This window comes from Lygodium microphyllum, chromosome 23, assembly GCF_053477565.2.
Source record: "Lygodium microphyllum isolate KBCC chromosome 23, Lygodium_microphyllum_v1.1.10, whole genome shotgun sequence".
In the NCBI taxonomy this organism is placed as follows: Eukaryota; Viridiplantae; Streptophyta; class Polypodiopsida; order Schizaeales; family Lygodiaceae; genus Lygodium; species Lygodium microphyllum.
Window position 1 is genome coordinate 68,001,267 of NC_141157.1, and position 23,507 is coordinate 68,024,773.

The 23,507-nt window shown below is 42.7% G+C and overlaps 1 protein-coding gene across 2 annotated transcripts in view; it reads left to right on the plus strand.

Moving 5' to 3' along the window:
• Positions 1 to 803: 803 nt before the first annotated feature.
• The window catches only part of LOC148016295 (intraflagellar transport protein 57-like), a 111,599-nt gene continuing 88,895 nt past the window's right edge, over positions 804 to 23,507 (plus strand). The window contains exons 1-10 of one of the 2 annotated variants that reach the window (XM_087663763.1): positions 804 to 1,020; positions 1,104 to 1,170; positions 1,255 to 1,340; positions 1,411 to 1,498; positions 1,615 to 1,699; positions 14,446 to 14,507; positions 14,610 to 14,710; positions 14,808 to 14,844; positions 15,267 to 15,346; positions 15,479 to 15,563. In XM_087663763.1, coding sequence (XP_087519889.1) covers positions 1,156 to 1,170; positions 1,255 to 1,340; positions 1,411 to 1,498; positions 1,615 to 1,699; positions 14,446 to 14,507; positions 14,610 to 14,710; positions 14,808 to 14,844; positions 15,267 to 15,346; positions 15,479 to 15,563 — 639 coding nt within the window. In that variant the 5' untranslated portion in view covers positions 804 to 1,020; positions 1,104 to 1,155. Of the gene's footprint in view, positions 1,171 to 1,254; positions 1,341 to 1,410; positions 1,499 to 1,614; positions 1,700 to 14,445; positions 14,508 to 14,609; positions 14,711 to 14,807; positions 14,845 to 15,266; positions 15,347 to 15,478; positions 15,564 to 23,507 lie in introns of both variants that reach the window. The other variant, XM_087663764.1, reaches the window with a different exon arrangement.

A 23,507-nucleotide genomic window follows, 5' to 3' on the forward strand; every position in this document is an offset into this window, starting at 1 on the left:
ATATTTAAATAAAAGAAGATATTATACTTTTTAAAAATTGGGTATAAAACTTTAGTGTCCCTAATTCTTACGTGATACTAAGGAGATAGAGACTAATGGAGTCACATGTATGATATGATATTGAAGAGGGGTGATGGGAAACCAAGTTACAATGCTTTGCTAGATATGTATGATGTTGCTCTTATTTTGCGGTTACCTAAAGTTTAGAAATCAAACTACAATGATTTGCTAGATATGTACAATCTTCCTACTTTGCAGTACCCTAATGTTTAGAAATCAAGCTTTAATGCTTTGACAAAGAGGGAGGGAGGGAGTTAAAATATCATTGTCCTACATGTTCCCTTAAGACCTACACTTGTGTAGGTCTTTGCCCTAGATATGGAACACTTGTGCTTGAACGAGTCTACGCTAGTACTTATTTATTTTCAAAACTTATAACTATTTAAACATTGGCAACAAATCCTTGCCAGGATGTTGTTGAATTTAGAATTAAGCGATAGCCACTGAAAAAGGACAATGGCACACAGGGTCGGTCTTGCTAATGTGTTGAGAGCAAATTGGACTCAAAGGGGTGGTCTTGCTAGCGGGTTGAGAGCAAATTGGGCATAGAAGGGCGGTCTTGCTAACGTGCCGGGAGCAAATTGGACACAAAGCATCCCCCTTGAATGCTTTCAACGTCTAAGCCCTAGGGCGGGGGACAAGAGATGGCAACATTAGAATATCAAAGAATCGAACCTGCGTCCATTAAGAGAGTCTCTCGACCATCCATGCAATACGCAAAGGTACTCATGCACGTGAGAGATGCTGCATCTCAAGAATCGAGCCTGTGTCGATTAGGTCGGCCATCCACGCAATACCAACTAGAAACTTAATAGAAGCAAATTATACGTACAGATTGTTCACACTACGGACACACCAAGCGAGCCGCCCATCCGCCTTGCCTGAACCGACCGAAAAGGTGATGGAGCAAGAAGGCAGCAGTGAGCACACCAACCGTCTGTAACAGCCATTTCGGAACAGGTTAGTCGCCATAGCTGCTGTCGTGTTTACGGGGGAAGATGAGACTCTCGCGGTCGTAGGAAAATCGTGTGAGATTTATGCAGTCACAACTGGATTCCTGTTCCTTATCTTGGCTGCACAGTTAGAATCATCATCATGTCGCTTCAAATGGTACATTTTTCCTATTCTCATCTGCAAATGTATTTCAGTCTTTCCATGTCTCTTCAAACCATAACAGAGTGTGCTACCTTGCAGCTAGAAGTCAGAGCCAGCGTGTTGATGGAGATTATTGTAGATAAGCTCACATTGCTGGACTACGAAAATCGTTTCTGTAGTCTGAGGTAAAGCTCAAAAACTGCTCGGTTATTCTGTTTTACATGTGCTGGAGATTTTCTAATAACTGTTCTTCAGGGAACCACCTTGGCCCCGGCTGCACAAATTCTATTTCACAATGCCAAACAACAGTCGCAATGACCAGTTCTTGTATTTTGTAAGCCTGGTGAGCGTTTCTGAATCAAGTTATACTGTCAGGTTCTTTCATGGTCTTCTTTTGTTCTCATGTATCTACGGACAGGAGTTTACCTCTCTTTCTCGTTTTGTTTGAATTTTGGCAAGGTTTCGTGGCTTTTGAGCTTGACAGGTCGAAAATTTGCAGTTCCTGGAGAACTTGTAGATTCTCACACAACCTGCACAAACATCAGTAAGTGGTCTGGTTTAATGATTAACTCAGAGATGTTGTACTGATTAGTCGTTTCTAAGGCTGATGTTTAAACATTTGATGCCCTGTGAAAAGTTTCTCAGCTTATTGCTTCGGTCGGAGGTAGAACGTGGTTTTCTTTAGCTATCTGTTACACTGTCTACCCATATGTGCTTTTCGACTGCTTGTCCTGCTATGCTGTCTTCCATTACTTAGAAGTTCAGCTAGCATCTTGAGCTGCTCTAATGTCAATAGCTTCACTTAACTGTTGATCAGCTGGAGTGTGAAATCTTGAGTTTGATAGAAGTCCTGCTTGTGATATAGGCTGCATGGCCAAAGTGGATTATGTAGGATTTTGTCCATTACAGTTGGGGTTTGACAGGGAAAACCTTAGCACTGAAATATTTGGTTTCTCTTGCAAGGACTATACAATGATGAGGTGGGATGTGGAAAGATTAGTAGAGAGTAAATTCATGCTGTTTCAGTTTCAATTTGGGGCCACTTAATGTGAAGAAGCAAGAAAATAGCTGATCTTGTGTGTGGGTAAGACTGATCACCTCAATCAATATTAAAGGAATACTATGTTCTAAGACCACCTTGAGGGGAGGTGAAGCTAATACAGAGTTTAAGTCCTAGGTCTTCTTATCTATTGAATAATAAATGCATCGATTATGGTGGCAATCACTTGCCATCAAAATGCCCAAAACCTAAGAATGGAGCTGTCACAAGACTGTGACAACTATTACCTTTTTGTTGATTTCTTTATTACATATTTTATTTGGTTTTTCTTTTTGGAAGGATCCCTCTTGAAATCTAAACGCTTGAGTTGCATGGCCAGTATGTGAATCGGACAGGAATGTCTAGTGAGTCAAGACTGGACAGTTAAGGTCCAGTATAAGGTTGGAAGAGACTGATGGCACTGTAGATTGACAAGCCTGGAAGAGACTTGTGAAAGTGTATATGGACAAGTGTGTTGAAGAACTAGCCTGGAAGAGACTAGTTCAAAGTGAAGATGGACAAATCTTCAAGAGATTAGTCCATGTGGGGTCATCAGTGGAAATTCACTTTCAGTTGAGCTACATTACAAATTTGGATGTAGCCATAGTTTGCAAAGATGGTCAGAAGACTAGTGGGGATGCAATGGAAGCAACTCCTAAAATTTAGGGAGTTACTATTTTTGGACCTCAGAATCTGTTCACGTCATTATCTTCATTTTTGCACGAGGATTAATCCTCTGGTCTATGTCGAGGTCAAATTTCGCACCGAGGATGGAGAATTTTAAACCGGAAGGTTAGAACGGGAAATATCTTACAGTGCTGCCATTTGGCACAAATTGGTACACTTACCTCTTTAAAGAGGGTTGGCGTGCAGTTTTTTGGGTCTTGAAGGGCTCATTTGAAGAGGAGGAACAGTGGCTGATGCAGAATTGGTTTTGGAGAGCTTGCCTACCTTGTTTATGATGCACAGAGGCTTGAGCTTGCTTCCTACTCTCTCTCTCTCTTCCTGATAGTATGGTTATGCTGCAGAATCAAGGGCCTTTCTTCTGATTCAGGTACAGCTGTGTGGAATATGCTGTTTTTGCATGAGGCAAGAGCCTCTTTTCTCCAAGAACAGGAGCAGTTGTTTGCTGCCCACAAGCAGGAACAGGTGAGGGTGGTAACCTCACCAAGCAAGTGTCTGAAACAACATTAAATCAGTTCTGATTCTGGACTGTTCAGAGGTTATTTCAAAGCCCAATTGATGTTAGAATCAAGGGGCACTTGGCCCAGATGATGCAGGACAGTGCAGGGAACAATATGAGCTGAGAACAGGTCTGAACCAGTAATTACAGTGGGCTGAACAGTACAAGGAACAATATGAGTTGTAAACAGGTTTCAGAACAGGTCTGAACCAGTAAATACAGCAGGTTGAAATGGTCAATTCTGCACTCCAACCAGAAGATTCAGTGCAATATACGTGACCATCCTGTCACCAATGTTGCAGTGTAGAAATGACTATGAATTTTCCTTCTTTGACCAGGCAGCCAAAGTGTCCCCTCATGTGAGCTCCAAACGAAAGCCACCCGCTCTGTCACGTAACTAGCCCATCATCACCACTAGAATGCAGCTGAGGAAGGGACCACCAAGCCCTCCCCATGATCCAAAGAAGAGGATCCTTTCTGCGCCTTAGACTTCGCCTTGGTCGGAGGAGCTGTGTCGGAATCTAAGGCAGATGATGACTCGTCAGAGGAGTTTGCATTTTGCTTCGTCTTCTGCTCCTTTTTCTTCTTGGAAGCCGCTAACTCTTTGTAGTCCTTCCTTAAATGACCCTTCTTGCCACAGTGGTAACATTGGGCCTTCGACTTCTTCATCTTCAAACCCCTCTCTGAAGCTGCAAAAGCCTCACGGGAATTTCCATGTAGTGTATCATCAATGGATGTGCATGGAGGAGCCATCTGTAGAGGATGGAGAAGAGAAGTAGAGAAAAGAAGGTATTTGGAGAGGGAACACAGCCAAAACATGAGCACAGACTACAAAAAACAAGAGTTCACATACAGTATAACCCAAAATCTGATCAAAATAAGGCAAAAGTTGCTGTAAAAAGTCAAGAAATCAGTCAAAAACTGCCAAAAACAGCAAAAACGGCTTGATAATGCAAGTGCCCAGCCAGGAGGAGATGCAGAGGCACCAAAACACAGGCTGAAACAGATGCACAGGCTGTATGGATGCTGACATCAGCAAAAAAACGCAGGTAAAATAGGTCACCTGGTTGGAGCACTAATCCTGAAATTAGCAAGAAAATACAGCAGGAGCACTAATCCTGAAATTTGATACCATGTCAGAAGTGGTGTAGCAATGGAAGCGTAAACAAGCTGTAATAAATTGCTAAAACACAAGACAAAAGAGAAAGGGAAAGAAAGAACACAATACAGATGAGAACTCAGATGTATGCTCAGGAAATGAAATCCATATATCAAACATGAGACAATATAGAAGCAATGTGAGTCACCGGGTGTGGAGACATTGGCACATGCTCCCTCTCTCCAAGAACTGTCAGGTGATGAATGAATGTGGAGGAGGGAGCCTGAGAATATATAGGCCAAATAAATACCAAAAATATGACTGGTCGACCAGCATGGCTGCAAATAATGCCAAAACACAATAAATGCTGGTAAATAAAATGCCTAAAATATCTTTGTGCCAAGCCTGCTATACCACATGTATAGACTCAACCATGAATTGACTAATCTGCTAACACTATCCTACTCTCTACTCATCCTCCAACAAGCTAGTTTTCTCCCAACTTGGCCTTGCTATACTAATCCATGTGTGTTTCAAAAACTACATCTATTCAAAGAGAAAGACTTGATACTTTCGATTTTGCTCTTATGGATTTGTGCATGTTTCAGATTGGCCATGCCTTCTATAAGAGCAAATTGGTGTTGAGATATCGAGCTCCACTCGTGATATGCCAGGGTGACCGTTGTGCATTTATGTCACCGACTTGTCAGTTGCAGATGCGGTTGGTACACCGCCTATGAATAATAGCTACATGACAGCTATCCTTATCTACTCTAGTTCGTGGCTCAGTTAGTATGCCACCTTAGTTAGTTGAGTTTGGTTTCAGACCCATATATAGGGTTTTTCTATTTCTATGTATGTGAGTTCTTTTGGCTTACACAACTAAGAAGAGGAAAACTGTTTTCAGCCTCCACCTGTGTGTGTATTCCCCCATTGTGCAAGCAAGAAAGCTACAAGTGAGACTCCTTCCTTCTCTCCCACAATCTTGACATGGTATCAGAGCCTTGTTCGTGGTAAGGAGCTCAAGAAAGCAAGCCAAGCTCGCGGTGTTCTGGTAAGAGGAGCAGTGTTGCTTTCATTTTCTGTTTTGGGAGCAGATCTCTGCAGGTAGCACAGCCGGAAATTACAAGAGTGCATTGTCCAGTTTTATGCTGTGTGACCACTGTTCTACAGGTCGGTGAAAAGTTACTGTAGAAATTGCATCGTATGCTTGTGCGCAGAGACATTGGGAGTTACAGAATCATCCTTGTTGCTTGTTGATGCAAAATCGTCACTAGGAAGTGACTGTGTGGTTAAATACCACTTTCGTCAGTTTTGCAGATTTGTCCTTGTGAGGCTGAAGTTGTGTTCTCTGCAGTGACAGAATTTTTTGCAGTATTGTGTAATGGCGTCTGATTCTCTTTCACAGATTGTAACTGAAAAGCTTGATAAGAACAACTTCCAAGCATGGAAGTTTAGAATGACGAATTTCCTTATGGGAAAAGGATATTGGGAATTTGTTGCAGGAAATGAAGAAGAACCAGTTCTTCCTGATGTTCCCAATCAACAGCAAATGCAGGCATTCAAAGCATGGCATGAGAGAGCCAAGAAAGTTATGTACTGGCTGTCTATCAGTATTTCAGACTCTATGACTGTGCATATTCAGGATGCAAGTACGCCAAAGGAGGCATGGGATACTTTGTCAAAAATGTATAGCACAAATACGCAAGCCAGGAAAATGCAGCTCAAGCAAGAGTTGCATAATGTGCAAAGAGAAAATATGAGCATCAATGACTACCAGATGAAGGTGAAGAAGATTGCAGATGCACTTGCTTCCATTGGGTCGCCAGTAGAAGATGATGATTTAGTTTCTGTGACCTTGAATGGTCTAGGAAAGGATTATGCACAGTTCCGAACATCCATTTCCGTCCGTGAAAGATTTCCTGATTTTGAGGAGTTGATTGCTCTTCTAATTTCTGAGGAGCAGAGAAATGGTGGTGCATCTTCTTCAGGAGGAACTTCAAAAGAAGCTGTCTTCTACTCAAATGCTGGAAGAGGTAGAGGCAGAGGTAGAGGAGGCCGATTTGGAGGCCGTTGTAGAAATCAGAATATGCAGCAAACTCAAGAAAACCAGTCTTATGGAGGAGAACGTGGTAACTCTAGAGGCAGGGGGAGCCAAAGAGGTCGTGGTGGATGGCAAAGAGACCAAAATGCAAACAGCAATGTTGAATGCTACTACTGTGGTAAAATGGGTCATATGGCTAAAGACTGCTATAAAAAGCAGAATGACATCATGAATGGGAAATTGCAACAAGGGAATTATACATCTTCTAGTAGACAGGGTGATGACAGAAATGAGCATTTGTTTATGGTGCAGCACATGAACAATTCTGTGACAAGTGCAGAAGAAAGCAACGATGTGTGGTATGTTGACTCAGGTGCATCAAACCACATGATAGGTCATGCAGAATGGATGGAGAATGCAAGGAAAATGGAAAAACCAGGATTTGTGGAGACTGGTGATGATACTGCACATCCTATTGTGCAGATTGGAAAAATTCATTTGTCTATGCAGGATGGGAAAAAGAAATACCTGTCTGATGTATTTCATGTCCCGAATATCACCAAGAATCTGGTTTCTGTTGGTCAAATGGTTGAGCAGGGCTTGCAGGTCAGATTTAATCCTCATGGATGCTTTGTTGAGGATATGAAAAATAAAGGTCGCTTGATAGCAAAAGGAAAGAAGAAGGGCAGAATGTTTACGTTGGATGCAGACATGCCTGAATTGAGTGCAGCAATGTTTGCACATGGGACCGGTGTAGTTGCAGATATTGATATCTGGCATAAACGCATTGGTCATGTTAATGTACAGCGACTTAAATCAATGCAGGCCCAAAATATTGTTGCAGGATTGCCTAAATTCAAGGTTGCAGAAATGCATAAGGTATGTGAAGCCTGTCAATTTGGAAAACAGGCAAGGAAACCATTTCCTAGATATGTTCAAGAGAGTGAGAAGCCATTGGAATTAATCCACTCTGATGTGTGGACTACTAAAGCTGCATCTCTTGGAGGCTGTCATTATTTTGTCACTTTTATTGATGACTATAGCAGAAAAGTTTGGGTATATTTTATGAAAAAGAAAAGTGAAGTTTTTGGGCATTTCAAAACTCTTAAAGCTATGGTTGAAAAAGAAACAGGCTTGCAAATAAAATGCCTAAGGTCAGACGGAGGGGGAGAGTACCTCTCAAATGAGTTTGCAAGGTTCCTGCAGGAGCATGGCATAAAGCAGCAATATTCATGCAGTCATACCCCACAACAAAATGGAATTGCAGAAAGGAAAAACATGCATATTGGAGAGGTATCTCGTGCCATGCTCAACGAAAAAGACTTGCCAGATTTTTACTGGGCTGAAGCAATTGCTACAGCAGTCTATATAATGAACAGGACTCCCACTGCAGCAATACATGGGATGACTCCAGAGGAGAGGTATACTGGTAGGAAACCAGATATTTCTCATTTGAAAATTTTTGGTTGCATTGCCTATGTACATGTGCCAGATGAGTTGAGATCCAAGTTGGATCCAAAAGCTGAGAAGTGCATCTTTATTAGTTACTCTCTGCAGCAGAAAGGGTATAGATGCTATAACCCTTCTACTCGTAAGTTTACAGTGAGCAGAGATGTTGTTTTTGATGAGATGAGTAGCTGGTATAAACCAGTAAATGTGATTGATGATGTAGATGCACAAAATGGTAATGCTGCGCAGTATTCACAGCAGCAGTCACAAAATATTAGTGGACCTGGAGCGTTCTCTAGCAGTGGTTCACATTCTTCGCCATGGATAGGCAGATTGAGATCAGGAGAATCTTCTCAAAGCAATGCAGATAGTGGTATGCAGGTATCACGAAAAGGAAAAAAGAAGGTTGATCAGCCCATGTTTGATGTGAATGCAGGTCACTCTTATGTGGATGGTGAATCCAGTGGCTCAGAACAGAGCATTGATGATGAGTTGGGTATTCCTTCTATTGTTATACCTGGAGTAAGGAAGACCAGGGATGTTTTGAGAGCACCTGGGAGTGAACCTATTTTGCGCAGGTCTACGAGAGCTAGGTATCCTGTGGATAGGCTGAAATATGATGGATTTACAACCATTCACTATGCATATATGGTCAAAGTGATACAGAAATCAGAACCCACTTCTTTTGAGCAAGCCATGGGAAAAGAAAAATGGGAGAAAGCTATGGATGCCTTGGAAGCAAATGCTACATGGGAATTGGTACCTTTGTCTAAAGGTAAGAATGCAATTGGCTGTAAGTGGGTTTATAAGGTGAAGCACAATGCAGATGGTCCTGTGAACAGATACAAGGCAAGATTAGTAGTCAAGGGGTATGCACAAACATATGGCATTGACTATGAAGAAACATTCAGTCCGGTTGCAAGGATGGCAACCGTAAGAGCAGTCATTGCTATGGCTGCATCAAAGGGATGGTCTTTACATCAGATGGATGTAAAGAATGCCTTCTTGCATGGTGATTTGCAAGAAGAGGTCTATATGGAGCAGCCACCAGGTTATGTGCATGCTGTTCATCCTGAGTTTGTTTGCAGGTTGAAGAAAGCCTTGTATGGCTTGAAGCAAGCACCTAGAGCATGGTCTGACAAGATAGGACAGTATCTTGTCACTATTGGCTTTCAGATTTCCAAGGCAGATTTCTCACTTTATGTGAGAAAAACAGAGAAATGTATTATGCTACTTGTCATTTATGTTGATGATTTGATTATGACAGGTGACAGTGATGAAGATATCCTTCATGTGAAAATGCTATTGAAGCAGAAGTTTGAAATGAAGGATTTGGGAGAGCTGCGTTATTTCTTGGGCGTTGAGGTGATTAGATCACCAAGTGGGATACAGCTCTTGCAGAGGCAGTATGGATTGGACATGCTGTCCAAATATGGGATGACAGGCTGTAAGTCTATTTCAGTTCCTTTGGAGCAGAATGTGAAGCTGAGCGCAGATGCAGGTGAGTTCTGGAAGACCCTACTATGTACAGACGCATAGTAGGAAGCTTGATTTATATGACTATTACCAGGCCAGATTTGAGTTATGTTGTTGGATTGGTAAGTCAGTTTATGCAGGCTCCAAGGAAACCGCATTTGGATGCGGCTAGACGCATACTCAGGTATGTGAAGTCCACATTGCAGTATGGACTATTTTATGAGACTGGGGTTCAGATACAGTTGCATGGATACACTGATGCTGATTGGGCTGGTAGCATTTCTGATAGACGATCTACCAGTGGATATGTGTTCTCTTTTGGGAGTGCTGCAGTCACTTGGAGCAGCAAGAAACAGCCTACAGTTGCCTTGTCCAGCACAGAGGCTGAGTACAGGGGTGCAGCAATGGCTGCATGTGAGGTAGCTTGGTTGCATAAGCTACTTTATGATATGCATCAGCCTACAGATGGGCCAGTTGTCATTTATTGTGACAACATGAGTAGTATACACTTGGCAAATAACCCAGTCTATCATGCTAGAACAAAGCACATTGAGGTGCATTATCACTATGTGCAGGAGAGGGTTTTACTAGGTCTTATTGATCTAGTTTATGTCAGCACAGAGGATCAGGTAGCTGATATATTCACGAAGGCATTGGGCGCAGAGAAGCTGCGCAAGTTCAGAGACCTGCTTGGTGTGCAGGAATTGGGATTGAGCTCGAGGGGGAGTGTTGAGATATCGAGCTCCACTCGTGATATGCCAGGGTGACCGTTGTGCATTTATGTCACCGACTTGTCAGTTGCAGATGCGGTTGGTACACCGCCTATGAATAATAGCTACATGACAGCTATCCTTATCTACTCTAGTTCGTGGCTCAGTTAGTTTGCCACCTTAGTTAGTTGAGTTTGGTTTAAGACCCATATATAGGGTTTTTCTATTTCTATGTATGTGAGTTCTTTTGGCTTACACAACTAAGAAGAGGAAAACTGTTTTCAGCCTCCACCTGTGTGTGTATTCCCCCATTGTGCAAGCAAGAAAGCTACAAGTGAGACTCCTTCCTTCTCTCCCACAATCTTCACAATTGGTTCAATCCTTTTGAGCACTTATGGCCTCCTATTTCTACACACTGTGAGAGTACAAGTAACCACTCCAGAGGATTCTATCCTTGGTCCCAGCAATGAAATGAAAAATATCGAGCTTACGCATAGTGGATTGGACTTTGGATGGACTTTTATTCTTTCAAGAGTTTTCCTTATCGAAATGGTTTCACGCTATCACTCATATAGCTGGTTCACAATCTAACTTCAAATTGTCTATGCCTCTTCACTCAATCCCATAGATGTAAGAAAGCATAAAAGATTCAAGGTTTATAATAGACTCACCAAACTCACCTCTCTTATTGTAGTCTTGCTGTCGAAAGTGAGCTTGATAGCCTCATGATTTGAATTTGGTTCCTCTTGTGCTCTTCAACCATCAATTTGCAACGGATCCAATTCACTCCAAGCTAAGAAAAAGAAGAAGAATAGAGGAGGAGATCTCTCTCCTGCTTGGCCCCTTAGTCTCTTTCTCACTCTATTTTTCTCACTCAAGCAAGCTATGGAGGCAAGAATGCACTATGTGGAATGCAAGTGGTGGAAAGAAGAAGAGAAGTAAAGAGGGGATTATCTCACACACACACACACACACACACACACACACACACACACACAAGCTATACTGGAAGCAGTAAGGTAGAGAAGGAAGCAAGAGCTCAATAGTTGCACACACAAGAATGAGGGCATTTGTTGATTTTGCATATTATACACATTAGGTTTCCTAGGCAAATAGCGTTAACCCTTGGCCTCTCTCCAAAGTTAGGTTACCTCTTTTATATCACTAGCTTTCTAGCATAGTAACATGGAATGCCCATTTTCTAGCTTTCCATCCTAGTCCACCAATCCTGTCCCCGCACCACCTCAATCCTGCCCCCATGTTAGAGCTCCCTCTCATGGTGATAGGGGATGGCGATCCCCGTTCCCAAAACCTATGTTACTATGCTTTCTAGTTTGTACATGATTGATAGACTTTCCTGTGGATCTACATATTTTAGGGGTCGTTCGCACATACAAAAATAGAAATTTAAGATATGCAAACTGTGAATATGGGAGATTACACTTTGCACGGGAGTGAGCCCGACTCTCACTTTTCAATTAAATACAATGTAGTAGGATAAAATGAAGTCTAGCTATTTGAATTGAATATTCAGTGTGCAGATTCCCGATGCTTGAGGTAATCCAATATTTTGCAATAAATCTATTGTTTGTGTTTTTGGCACCCTTTTATGCTTCAATGAACTTTAGCTTTTTCTCTTGGTCCATTGACTAGTCTCTGTTGACTCCTTTGGCCATGCTTTGATTGTTTTGCCTAGCCCTTTAACTTTGAATTCGATTTGAATCTTCACCATCCTTTTGCAACCTTCTCTATTTGGGGTTAACAATGAGAGTCGGTTTACGTCCCCCATGGTTGAAGATGTGAAGTGGGTCTACAAGACCAAAATATGTTGGTAGATGGCACCTTGAAGAAGTATACGACAAGGCTTGTTACCAAGGATTTTGCGCAAAAGCTAGGATTGAATTACTTGGAGACCTTTCCTCTAACTGCCCAAATGTTAGTTGTTGTAACCCATCATCACTAGCTTGTGTATCAAATGAACATGAAGTCTACATTCCTCAATAGCGTTCTACGAGAGGAGGTTTATGTTGATCGGCCTCTAGATTGCAATGTTCCTAGCAAGGAGGGTCATGTATATCGCTTTAGTTTGGCTCTCTATGGTGTGCAGCAAGCTCCTAGGCTTGTTATGAGCAGATCGACTACTCCTTCCTTGAGCCAAGAGTTTTCTATAAATTATTTGGCCTTCTCCACTTTATTGCCGGTCTTGAGGTCTACCAGCTACCTCATGGTATGTATCTTCATTTCCCAGCATCAGTACACAGTCAAGCTTTTGGTAGAGTTCGGCATCAGTACATAGTCAGCTTGGTAGAGTTCGGCATGGTGTCATGTAAGCCCATTTCATGCCTTGTGGATCTAGAGTCCGAACTTTCTATTGCAAGTGATTCATTGGCAAATATTACATGTTATCAGAGCCTTGTTCGATCACTTATTGTCCTGGCATTTTTTACGTGGCAGCTTTATTGTCTTTGTTTATGAAGAGTCCCCTGCATGCTCACTAGGCAAGCTGCTCTCTGTGTGTTGCGGTATCCTTAGGGAACTTGTTCCTACAGGATCTTGTATGGAGAGGGGGCCATTGTTATAGAATGGGCCTTGCATCTCCAACACTTGACATTTGATGACTGGATATGCTTTCTCCCTTGGATTTGGTGCAGTTCTTGCAACAATATGAAGTAGCCTAATGTAGCTCTTTCTTTGATGGAGGTAGAATGTTGAGCTTTGTGTTCTACCACTCAGGAGGTAGTATGGCGCTGCTGCATGCTTTTGGAGCTTGGATACCCACAAGCAATACCATCTTTACTTCAGGTCACCGATCAGAGTGCTCTAGCTCTTGCAAAAGCCTCATGGTTCATGCCCGCATGAATCACATAGAGGTTTAGTACCATTATGTTTGAGAGTGCATCTTGGATTTGGAGCTGGAGATGGTCCTGATGGAACAATGAAGCAGACATCTTCATGAAGTCTCCCACAGTTTTCAATGCTTCATCATAGGCACCTCCTTGGCTTTGTACTTTGAGGATTTGAAAGGGGGTGCTAGCATTTAGCATTCACTCAGCATTTTGTCCCAGTCCGATTGTGTTTGTCTCAGCCTATTCACACTTGTCCACAGGTGCATAGCAGTTTTTGCCAAGTGGCAGTTTGGGTGGCCAGTTTCCAGCATTTTGCATATGCTGCTTGGACCAGAATAATGCGGTAGAAGAAAGAGAATGCTAAAATAGCAGGCGATGCCTGAGAGATTGGAGGTGAACTGATCTGCCGATAAAATGCCATGGCACCTCACTGACGCAGATCAGCAGTGTGCAGGGGCTGATTGTTGAGCCTTGTATTCAACATTCTCATTTTGATTAGTGCACAATTGTTCCTTCCCTCTGTGTCCCCCCCACCCAAACAATGTTTGTGATCTACGTCTGTTGTGCACTCTCACAGGGTAATCATCTACCAACAACAAGAAATATAGAGAGCCATGCAAAGAGGGAGTATGCATGGGTCCACACAAACTTAAATGAATAAGATCCTGAATATTTAGAGTCATAGAAGGTAGTCCTTGGGAAATTCCTCCAGGTGTGCTTGCCATCCAAGCAAGCCTTGCAGGTCCCCTTGCAATCTTTCAGTGGAGGTAGATATGTACCAATCCAGGGGCTCAACAAAGAAAATGAAATATGGCCACACCTTTGATGCTATAGCCCATATCAGGTGGTGTTGCTATGAGATTCAGCAAGTGTTAGAAAACCAGATCCTCCTTCCCCATCTGAGACACGTGAGAAGAGAGTTGGTGAAGGCTCCCTTTCTATAGCCCCTTCTCAATATGGCACATGTTAGAAGAGAGTCAATGAATACTCATCATCATCTGAAACGGTCTGGCAGCTTTCTTAAGCTGATCCAAAGTTAATATAAGCTTTTCCGCTTCCTCATGCATCTGGATACTCTTTAATAGCATGCAGTTCAACACTTGAGTAAACTGTAAGTGGAATTTTTGTTATCTTATCATTTAATAGCTGTTTAACCATTTCTCTATAGATATGTTGATAGCTGTTTAACCGTTTCTCTATAGATATGTTGTTCATCAGCTCTATGCTCTTTCCATTGTGACATTATAGTCATTAATTTTTTAAAAAATTGTATCTAGACATGTACAAACTACACTTTTCAAAAGGCTTTCCAATTTGCCTGATATGAAACCCAGATACTTTAGTTTTTGGAAATACATTTTCTTTTATTATATCCAGAGTGCTAGATTATTGGTCTATTGAGCTGATGGAAAGCTAAAGATCTCCTTGGTGGCTTCTTGTCCAGTGCTTCAATTGAAGGAGCTTGGTTTTGCACAGCCTAGTTGGCCTGCCACCAAGTTAAAGCAGGTACCAGCTGTTAATAAATGAGTATGTTACAGATTGATGCACATGAAAGTATATTGATACTTTTAGTAACCATGCTTGGTTGTCACGTTTGTCAATATATAGGGGTTTGGTGATGCAGTGTGTAGCGTTTTGGATAGCTTGACAGATATTGCCTTGGATTTTCAGAGATTCAAGTTTGAGCAGCCAGTTTATAAATCAGATTTGTATGGTTTTAAAGCTGTTTGCTCCCTCACTTTGTTCATGCACCATTTTTTACTTGAAAGTGATACAAACAGTCTCTCTGTTATGTGCTTACACCAGGTCTTTTGATGAAGCTGAGGCTGTTGATGTTGAACAGGTAAGGAACCAATAGTTCAAAATATGTTTCTCATAGATCAATCATGGGTTTTCTGCTTTGTGGTGCTCAACCCTTTATGTTTTTCTTCAAAGGGATTAGCTTAGCTATCTGACTTTTGACAAAGACATCTGTCCTGTGTTGTTTCTTATCTTCAGAACTTTGTTCTTCTTAGCTGTGCTTTGTCCAATTGTCCAATTCCTATGTAATGTGCTGCCTGTGTTGTTTCTTATCTTCAAAAGTCTACTCTCATTTTGTACTTTTCCCAGGAGCTATCTCAAGCTGCTATATGAGATTGATATCTGCTTCTCTTGCTAAATCTCAGTGATGGAATAGCAGAATTTAGATTGATAGTCTTGTTTGCATTAGGACTTATGTACAAACAAGCTTTTCAATGCATTAAAATGCTAAAGCTCTTGTTTTAGGGTTGCATTCAAACAGGGGCAGTACACTTGGAATCGAGAGACAAAGATGAAAGCACTTCAGGGGTCTTGGAAGTTAACATGTAAAAAATTGTTTGTCCTGCTTTTCATCGACTTCTGATCGTTACAAGGATAGCTTAACTTTCTGATAGTTTGGTGTCAAAAATTGCTATACAACACATACTGTCTTCTAATCAGCAAAGGTGCTGCTGCAGTGACACACCCCTAGAAACAAGAGATTGCTTTGTGAAAACGAAATTGGAAGCTGAACGCATGGCGCTGCAGCTTCGTATTTCACTGGTTTGTCACTGTCTATCACAGATGAAAGGTTAACCCTTATTTTGTAGAGTATGTCAAGTCTGATGCCAGGATGTATCAAGTACATGCCTGGAGAATATAAACTTTGAATCACAAGTTACTGTGTATGAAGCTTTGTTCAGCTTGCTGAAACTAGGCTTGCATGTCTTGGATTGATGAGTTCCTTGAAAGCTATCTATCTTGATGAGGATTAAACAGAAAATGCTGCTCTTGGAGGTCATGGTTCACCTTATGAACCAGATGTTTGCCCAGTTTTATTTGCCTTCTCTTGATATAGTGCCATTAAAGTGTTTACATGACAACCAAGGACAAGGAGAGTTCCTGAATTTCTTTCTTTGGAGGGCTAACTTTGACTCATCTTGAGCTAGAATGTGTACAAAAAGGTGAATGTTGGAGTATGCACTCAGCCAAACCTCACTCTCACTAACAGAAACACAAGCCCCAAATTAGGGTTTTGCATGTGGGACATAGTAACTCTCTAGGATTGTGTTTCTTTTTAAAATAAGAGGTTTTATTCATTAATTAAGCATGTTTTGGGGCTGTTTAAGTCTCGCTAATGCATTTTTAGCTCAATAGATAGGAGTGGCATGACTCTGAGGACAACCAGGCTCTCTTAACAATGTCAAAAGCTACATAGCCTCACATGTGGTAGTCGATCATGCTCTGTATTTTACCTTTGTAGAAGATAGGGCCACCTTCAATTGCTTGCTACTCTTAGAAATAGCACTTGTTCTAGGTAAGAAGCGATACCCGGTAGTTGATCACTGATGATCATCATCTCCAGCCTAGGTGGAATAAGTCCATCCAAGGAACACTAACATGGTGTCTCTTGAACTTGCAAGCAAGATAGAGAAGGCCATGGTTTGGGTGTACTCTTTAGGTATCATAGAATCTTCATAGCAATTTGCCAATGAGTTTTCTTGGGCTCACTGATAAACGTTGCAAGTAGAACTAACAAACAAAAAAAAGATCAATATGGATGTTAAGCAACCAAATCAATGATCCAACTTGTCACGAGGACATGAAACTTTGATGCTTTGCTTAGCATTTGATTAAGTATTGATCAAATGTGTAATTGTGAGGTGCACATATGATGTGCACCTTAGTTATTTCACAATGAAGAGCCAAGGACCCTGAGAAGTCAGCAGGTGTCGAAGGCAAAAGTTGTAATTGTGAGAGTGCCCAACGGAAGAGGAACACAAACACGGAGAGAAAAGGAGAAGAGGAAAGACAGTAGGAGTGGAAGAGGAATACGAACATGGATAGAAAAGGAGAAGAGAAAAGACTGTAGGAATGGAAGAGAAGTTTGCACTGAATCTGGAAAGAAAGTTGAATATACTGATGGACTGGTCAAGCCCTGCATGCAAACCAAAGCGTTAGTGAGGGCATTGGATCAGGCTAATGATGATGGCAGCACCGAAGGCAGAGACGGAGTGTGCAACATGCAACAAAGAGGAAGATCATATGCTGCAACTAGTGGCCCGTATAAATAGCCAGAAATCTCCAAATCTAGTCAACCAGTCCAAATTGAAAGTGAAAATGCTAGTATGGCACTAATGGACAAGTCATAATCATCAGGGGCTGCATAATCTTTGCCAAGGCAAGGAAAAGTGGCTGCCCATGTAGTGTGAACACAACTAACACTGATTGAGAAAGAAATGCATACAAAACTGAGTGGAAATGACAGCCACGACTCTTATGTCTCTGTTAGAATTTGATGGAGCTCATAGCCAGGAGATGATAGATTGACAGAATAAGATGGTAGGCTAACACTTCCTCTCAGATCTTGGGAGCATCTACAGACCCAACAATTGCATATGATGAAGCATAGAAGCTTGTGGAAGAGGGTTCATGAAGAGATCCACTACATTGTCCTTTGTGGGACAATAGGCCACCGCTAACTCAAAATCCATGATCTGCTACCGAAGAAAGTGGTATTGAATCTCTATGTGCTTTGTGCGAGCATGAAACATAGGGTTCTTCGCTAGAGCTAAGGTATTTTGGTTATCCACACGTAGCTGTGTGGGTCTTGTTTGTGGAAAGCCAATCTCTATTAACAATTGATGAAGCCAAACTGCCTCGTAAGTTGTAGAACAATGTGCACGTTACACAACCTCCATAAAGGCCATAGTAGGCTAATTCTTGCTGTTCCATGAGATATTTCTTGAGTTGAGGGAGAAAGCAAAACCTGTAGTGGAGCATCTTGACTTCACATTACCGACCCAATTTGAGTCACTCCAACTAGCAAGAATGGCTCACTCTCCATATATGATCCCATAGGATTGAGTCCCTTGCAAGAAGTGGTGCAACACATGCAAAGCAGCTCACTAGTGAATCTGAGTAGGACTTCACAAAGAAATATAACAATGCTACCACAAATGAGATGTCTAGCCAAGTATGGATGAGCGAGATGAAGGATTCAACAAGACACCTGTACCTGTAGCATTAAGAAGGGGATCTCTAGTAGTGATCAACTTGGACTCAAGGTCCATGGGGCAAGAAATAGGTTGACACTTGGCCATACCAAATTCTGAAAAAAGCTCGAAGATACACTTGTGGTGGGAAATAAAACTGCCCTACTCCATCTAATAGATCTCTAGACCAAGGAAGAAGTGAAGGATCCCAAGGTTCGTCATGTTGAACTCTTGCTACAAGATTTGGAGTCCGATCAACCTCCTATGAGCCACTCCCTGAAATAATCAAGTTATCCACATACAGGATAACTAAAACACATTTGTCAACCACAATTTTATAATAAAGATGGGGGTCATGATCTAGATGATGGAAGCCACTTTATAAGAAGAATTGATCAATCCTTTGGTACCAAGCCCTAGGAGCTTGCTTCAAGCTATAGAGGGCCTTTCACAATATATAGACATGATCCTCCTTTTACATAACCAAGAGACTATGAAACATAAATCTCATCCTCAAGCATGCTGCTCAAGAAGTTAAACTTCACGTCCATCTGACAGACAGGCTAGCGGTCATGAGCTGCTAAAGCCAAAATGGCCCGAATAGTGGACATATGGGATGTAGGTATGAAAGTCTCCGAATAATCTAAACTTGCATGCTATGCAAAACCCTTGGCAACAAGCCTGGCTTTATGCTCATCTAAGGAGCCATTAGCTAGATATTTAGTTTTAAAGATCCACTTTACACCAATCACCTTCCGCTTCTGTGGACGCGAAACCAACTCCCAAGTATAATTATGCTCGATCTTATGGAGCTCCTTTTGTATAGCACGGTGCTAAATATTCTATGCAAGAGCCTCATCAACTATAGTCGCCTCATGATCTTGAAGAATTCGTGATATAAGGACATAGTTCACATAGGGTGAACTATCCCACTAGGCCGGTATCTTGGTTGATCTATGTGGGTCTGAAGGGATCAGAAGAAAGCGAGTAACACCTATATCCTCCATGAGCCCTTGATATCCAAGGCATCTATCTTTGCATACCAAGCTCTAGGAGCTTGTTTCAAACCATACAAAGCTTTTTTCAGCTTGTAGACCAAGTGTTCCAAGCCCTCAACTGCAAATCCAATGGGTTGCTGTACATATACTTCCTCATGAAGTTCCCCATGTAAAAATGTAGTTTTAATATCCAACTGATGCACAGTCCATCCATAATGAGCAGCCAAAGCAACCATAGACCTGACGGTTGTCATACGGGAAGTAGGAGCAAATGTCTCATCATAGTCAATGCCTTTTTTCTGTGCATAGCCTTTAGCTACAAGCCTTGCCTTGTATTTGTCAATGGATCCATCTGGATTCTGTTTCAGCTTGTAGACCCATTTTGGTCTAATGGCGTTCTTCCCAAATGGCAAAGACACCAAATTCCATGTTTGATTCTTAGTGATAGAATCCAATTCAGCTTTCATTGTTGCCATCCAATGCACACTCTGTTGTGCATCCTCAAAACATTCAGGCTCCTCATCATCAAGGGTGCTTGCCGCCATAACGAACTCCATGGTATATGCAGTATCATGCATAGGAGCTTGCCTTCTAGTACAACCAGCCATGGGTGCATCCAGATGACTATCTTTCATAGTCTGTAAATACCATCTAGGCATTTGTCTTGCCCCTTGACTGTGCATAAGCTCTTACTGAATTTCAGTTTCAACACTTTGCTAAATATTCAGATCAGCCAATGGCTGATTTTCTGCATTTTCCAAAGGAGCAGCTGGCTGAACATTGAGTTCACTTGCTGAAACTCCAGTTGAATCACCAAATGTAATGAGCAGCAGCCCTTCAAATACATCATGGCAGCCTGATATGTGTCTAAACTAGTCAGGGACAATTCTGATTTTTCATCAAATAGTACATTCCTACTGACAAACACCTTTTTAGAAACAAGATTATAGAGTTTGTAGCCTTTGCTCTCACTGCTATATCCCATAAAAATGCATTTAATGGCCTTGTTATCCAACTTTCTCTTGAGTACCTTTGGAATATGTACATATGCAAGGCACCCAAAGGTAAGAAAGTGTCCAACAGAAGGTTTCCGGCTGTTCCAAGCCTCAAAAGGTGTAGTTTTCCTCAAAGCTTTGGTGGGGCATCTGTTCAAAACATGGCAAGCACACATGACAGCTTTCATCCAAAAACTGCGATACAAGCTCTTTGCCTTCAGCATACATCTAGCCATCTCCATGAGTAACCGATTCTTTCTCTCTGCAACCCCATTCTGGGAGTATAAGCAGTAGTGTACTGATGGACAATGTCCTTTTGCTTCAAAAAGGAATTCAGCATAGAGGACATGTGTTCTCCCCCCTTGGTCTGAACGGAGAGTCTTAATTTTACAACCTGACTGGTTTTCAACAAGTGCAATAAAAGCCAAGAATGCATCATACACTTCTAACTCTTTGACCAAAGAGTAGACCTAGCAAAATCGAGTAAGTCATTAATAAAAGCCACAAAATAGTAACATGCTCCCAATGACTTTGTCTGCATAGGTCCACATACATTTGAATGCACTAATTGCAACCTGGCTATTGCTCTAAAAGTAACATCACGGGGAAATGAAAAACGACACATTTTTTTCAAAATACATCCTTCGCACAAGTGCTCAGGTCTCTCCAATAGAATCCATCTAGCATTTGCGTACGCTGTAAGAGCATCAAGCTGCCAAAGTTCACATGCCCCATCCTAGCATGCCATAACTCTGCCTGTATCATAGCAAGAGTAAGAGTGGATGTCAAATACGCTGATTGATTAACTGAAAGAGCATCCAACTCGTATAACCCATGACATAAAGTGTATGTCAAGACCAAAGTCATGTGTTGTTTGTTTCTCACCATGCATATGTCATTATCAAATGTAAGCTGCAATCCACAACGTGTCAAAGAAGAGATAGAGAGCAAATTCTTCTTTATGCGTGGCCCAAATAAAGCATCTTGTAGGTGGAGAATAGAGCCATCAATGGCTGTGAGCACAATCTCCCCAATACCTTTAATTGTTAGCAGTCATGTTTGTCATGCCTTGTCATCTCCTGCCTGTGAGTCTCAGTCTGAGTCAGACGAGGACATTAGGAGCTCTGACATGTCTGTCATGTGTTATGATGGGGGAGGCTAGACACTCTCGACTGGCTATCTTAGGATGTGTATTTCTTTTTGGCCTCTTTTAGTGGGCAGCCACTAGCTGCCCGGCCACTTTTTTGGTCACTGATATGGGGCGCCCATTTTAGGGCACTTTTAGGGTTTGCGCCCATTTTAGGGTTAGGGTTAGGGTTTGTCCGTTGCCTATTTATTGGCAGCCCCCCTCCCCATTTCATTAGTTGTCTTCTTGCAGATTCCGACACTCCTTCTCCCCCGTGGTGGTGCTGCCATCGTCATCAGCCTGATCTGGTGCCCTCACTGACGCTGTGGGCTGCGTACAGGGACTGATCAGTCCATTTCAGTGTATTCAGCATTCATTTCAGTCAGTGCAGATTTCTCTTCCTTATTTTCTGCTTTCTCTCTCTCTCTCCCTCCGTGTTCGTATTTCCTCTTCCGTTGCGCACTCTCACATGGTATCATCGCCAAACTGAGAGCACGGAGGTCTTCATCGACTGGAGAGAGACCACACCTATCATTTGTTGCTGCCCCCCTTCTCTCCAACAGCCAGGCGGCCCCTCCAGGTGGTCTGAATATTTGCGTTTGCTGCATAGGTGGTCTGAATATTTGCGTTTGCTGCATCAGCCCCTTCCAGAGGCTGCCATGTCATCAACCAGCCCTGTCTCCTTGCGTTTTCAGCTGGGCGGCCTTCTTTTCAACTGGGCGACTCCACTACAGGCTGCGTTTTGCATCCACGCTGGTCGTCTACCCTCCTGGCGGCTCATCTCCAGCTGGCGCTTCTTTTCTGGGCTGTGTTTTGGTGCCTGGCAACTTTCCCTCCGGCTTTTGTGCCCTACACAGCTGCGTTTTCACCTCCTGGTGATAGGCGACCTGATTTCCTGGAGTTTGGTGGTTCTTCTGGTGGTTGGTGACCCTTCTGGTGGTCATTCTTCGGCATCGGCACAGTTTTCTTTGGTGTTTGGTATTTTGCAGATTGGAAGATGTCTTATCATCAGTTTACAGGTTTTGATGACTCAGATGATGAGCTTTTGTCTCGACATTCATTTGAACGGAGGTGTGATTTCTATCATGAGGACCGTCGTCCGGAGTCTATTCCTCTTTCCCGTCCTCCTTCTATTCATGTATCTCGGCGAGCCCCTTCCAGTGGGCCAAAGATGCAGCCTTTGGTACCCCCTGTACAGGTACCCGTACTTCCTCAGCTGCCCAAAGAGGACCGGTTGGATGGCTCCAACTTTTCTCTATGGTCCTGCAAGGTGGAGTGTATCTTGGACTCCTTCGATCTTTGGGAGCTTGTTTTTGTTCCTATTCCCCGGCCTCAGGTGGATCCTGCAGATGGGACATCTATGGATCGTGCAGCCTTATGGGATCGGCTTAATTCTAGAGCCAGATCTTTCCTCTTTCTGAGTTTGCAGGATTCTGTCCTTGTTCATGTTCACAGGTTGAAGACTGCAGCGGACGTGTGGCAGAAGCTAGCGTCTCTCTATCAGCAGAAGACGTTTGCCCACCGGATATCTCTCGAAAAGAAGTTGCGGATGCTCGCTATTGATGATAGTCCTTCCATGAAGGACCACATCAACAGATTACAGGATATGAGGGATGAGCTTGCATCCCTCGGTCGGACGATATCTTCTGAAGATATGGCCATGATTCTCTTGACTCAGTTGCCATCGCCTCGGTTTGATGTCTTCTACACCAGCCTACTTACATCGAGGACCCGTGAGAAGCTTCTATGGGAGGAGTTATCCCCGCTTGTCTTGGAGCACGACGAGCGACTCAGAGAGGTCAGTGCTAGTGGATCCGACTCCACTAGAGCCTTTGTTGCAGGTTCGGGAGGACAGAAGAAGAAGAAGAAGTCAAAGGCTAAGAAGAAGGACAGTTCTTCAGACTCTGACTCAGATTCAGAGAGACCGAAGTGCCCACACTGTGGGAAAGGGACACATCCAGAGGAGAAATGTTGGAAGAAGTACCCTCACCTTCGTTCGGGAGCGAAGGGTGGATCTACATCGGAGCCTTCTTCTACCTCTACACCAGCTGTTACCCATGAGTCAGTGTTCCTTCATATCCATGCTTTGGAGGAGGATCCTTCTTTCGTGGTTGCAGTGTCTTCTGCGCAGCCTTGGTTAGTGGACAGTGGTGCTTCGAGTCATATGACTCCCCGAGGTGATTTGTTACAGGATCTCCGTCCATCAGAGGGTTCAGTCACTGTTGGTGACATTTTATCGGTGCCTATTAGTGGTGTTGGCACATTGCCTTTGTTTACAGACCGACCTACGAGCTTCCTTTCACAGGCCCTACATGTTCCGGACTTGGGCCTTCCCCTCCTCTCAGTTTATGGCCTTACGAGGCTTGGCACACGAGTGATCTTCACCGAGCATG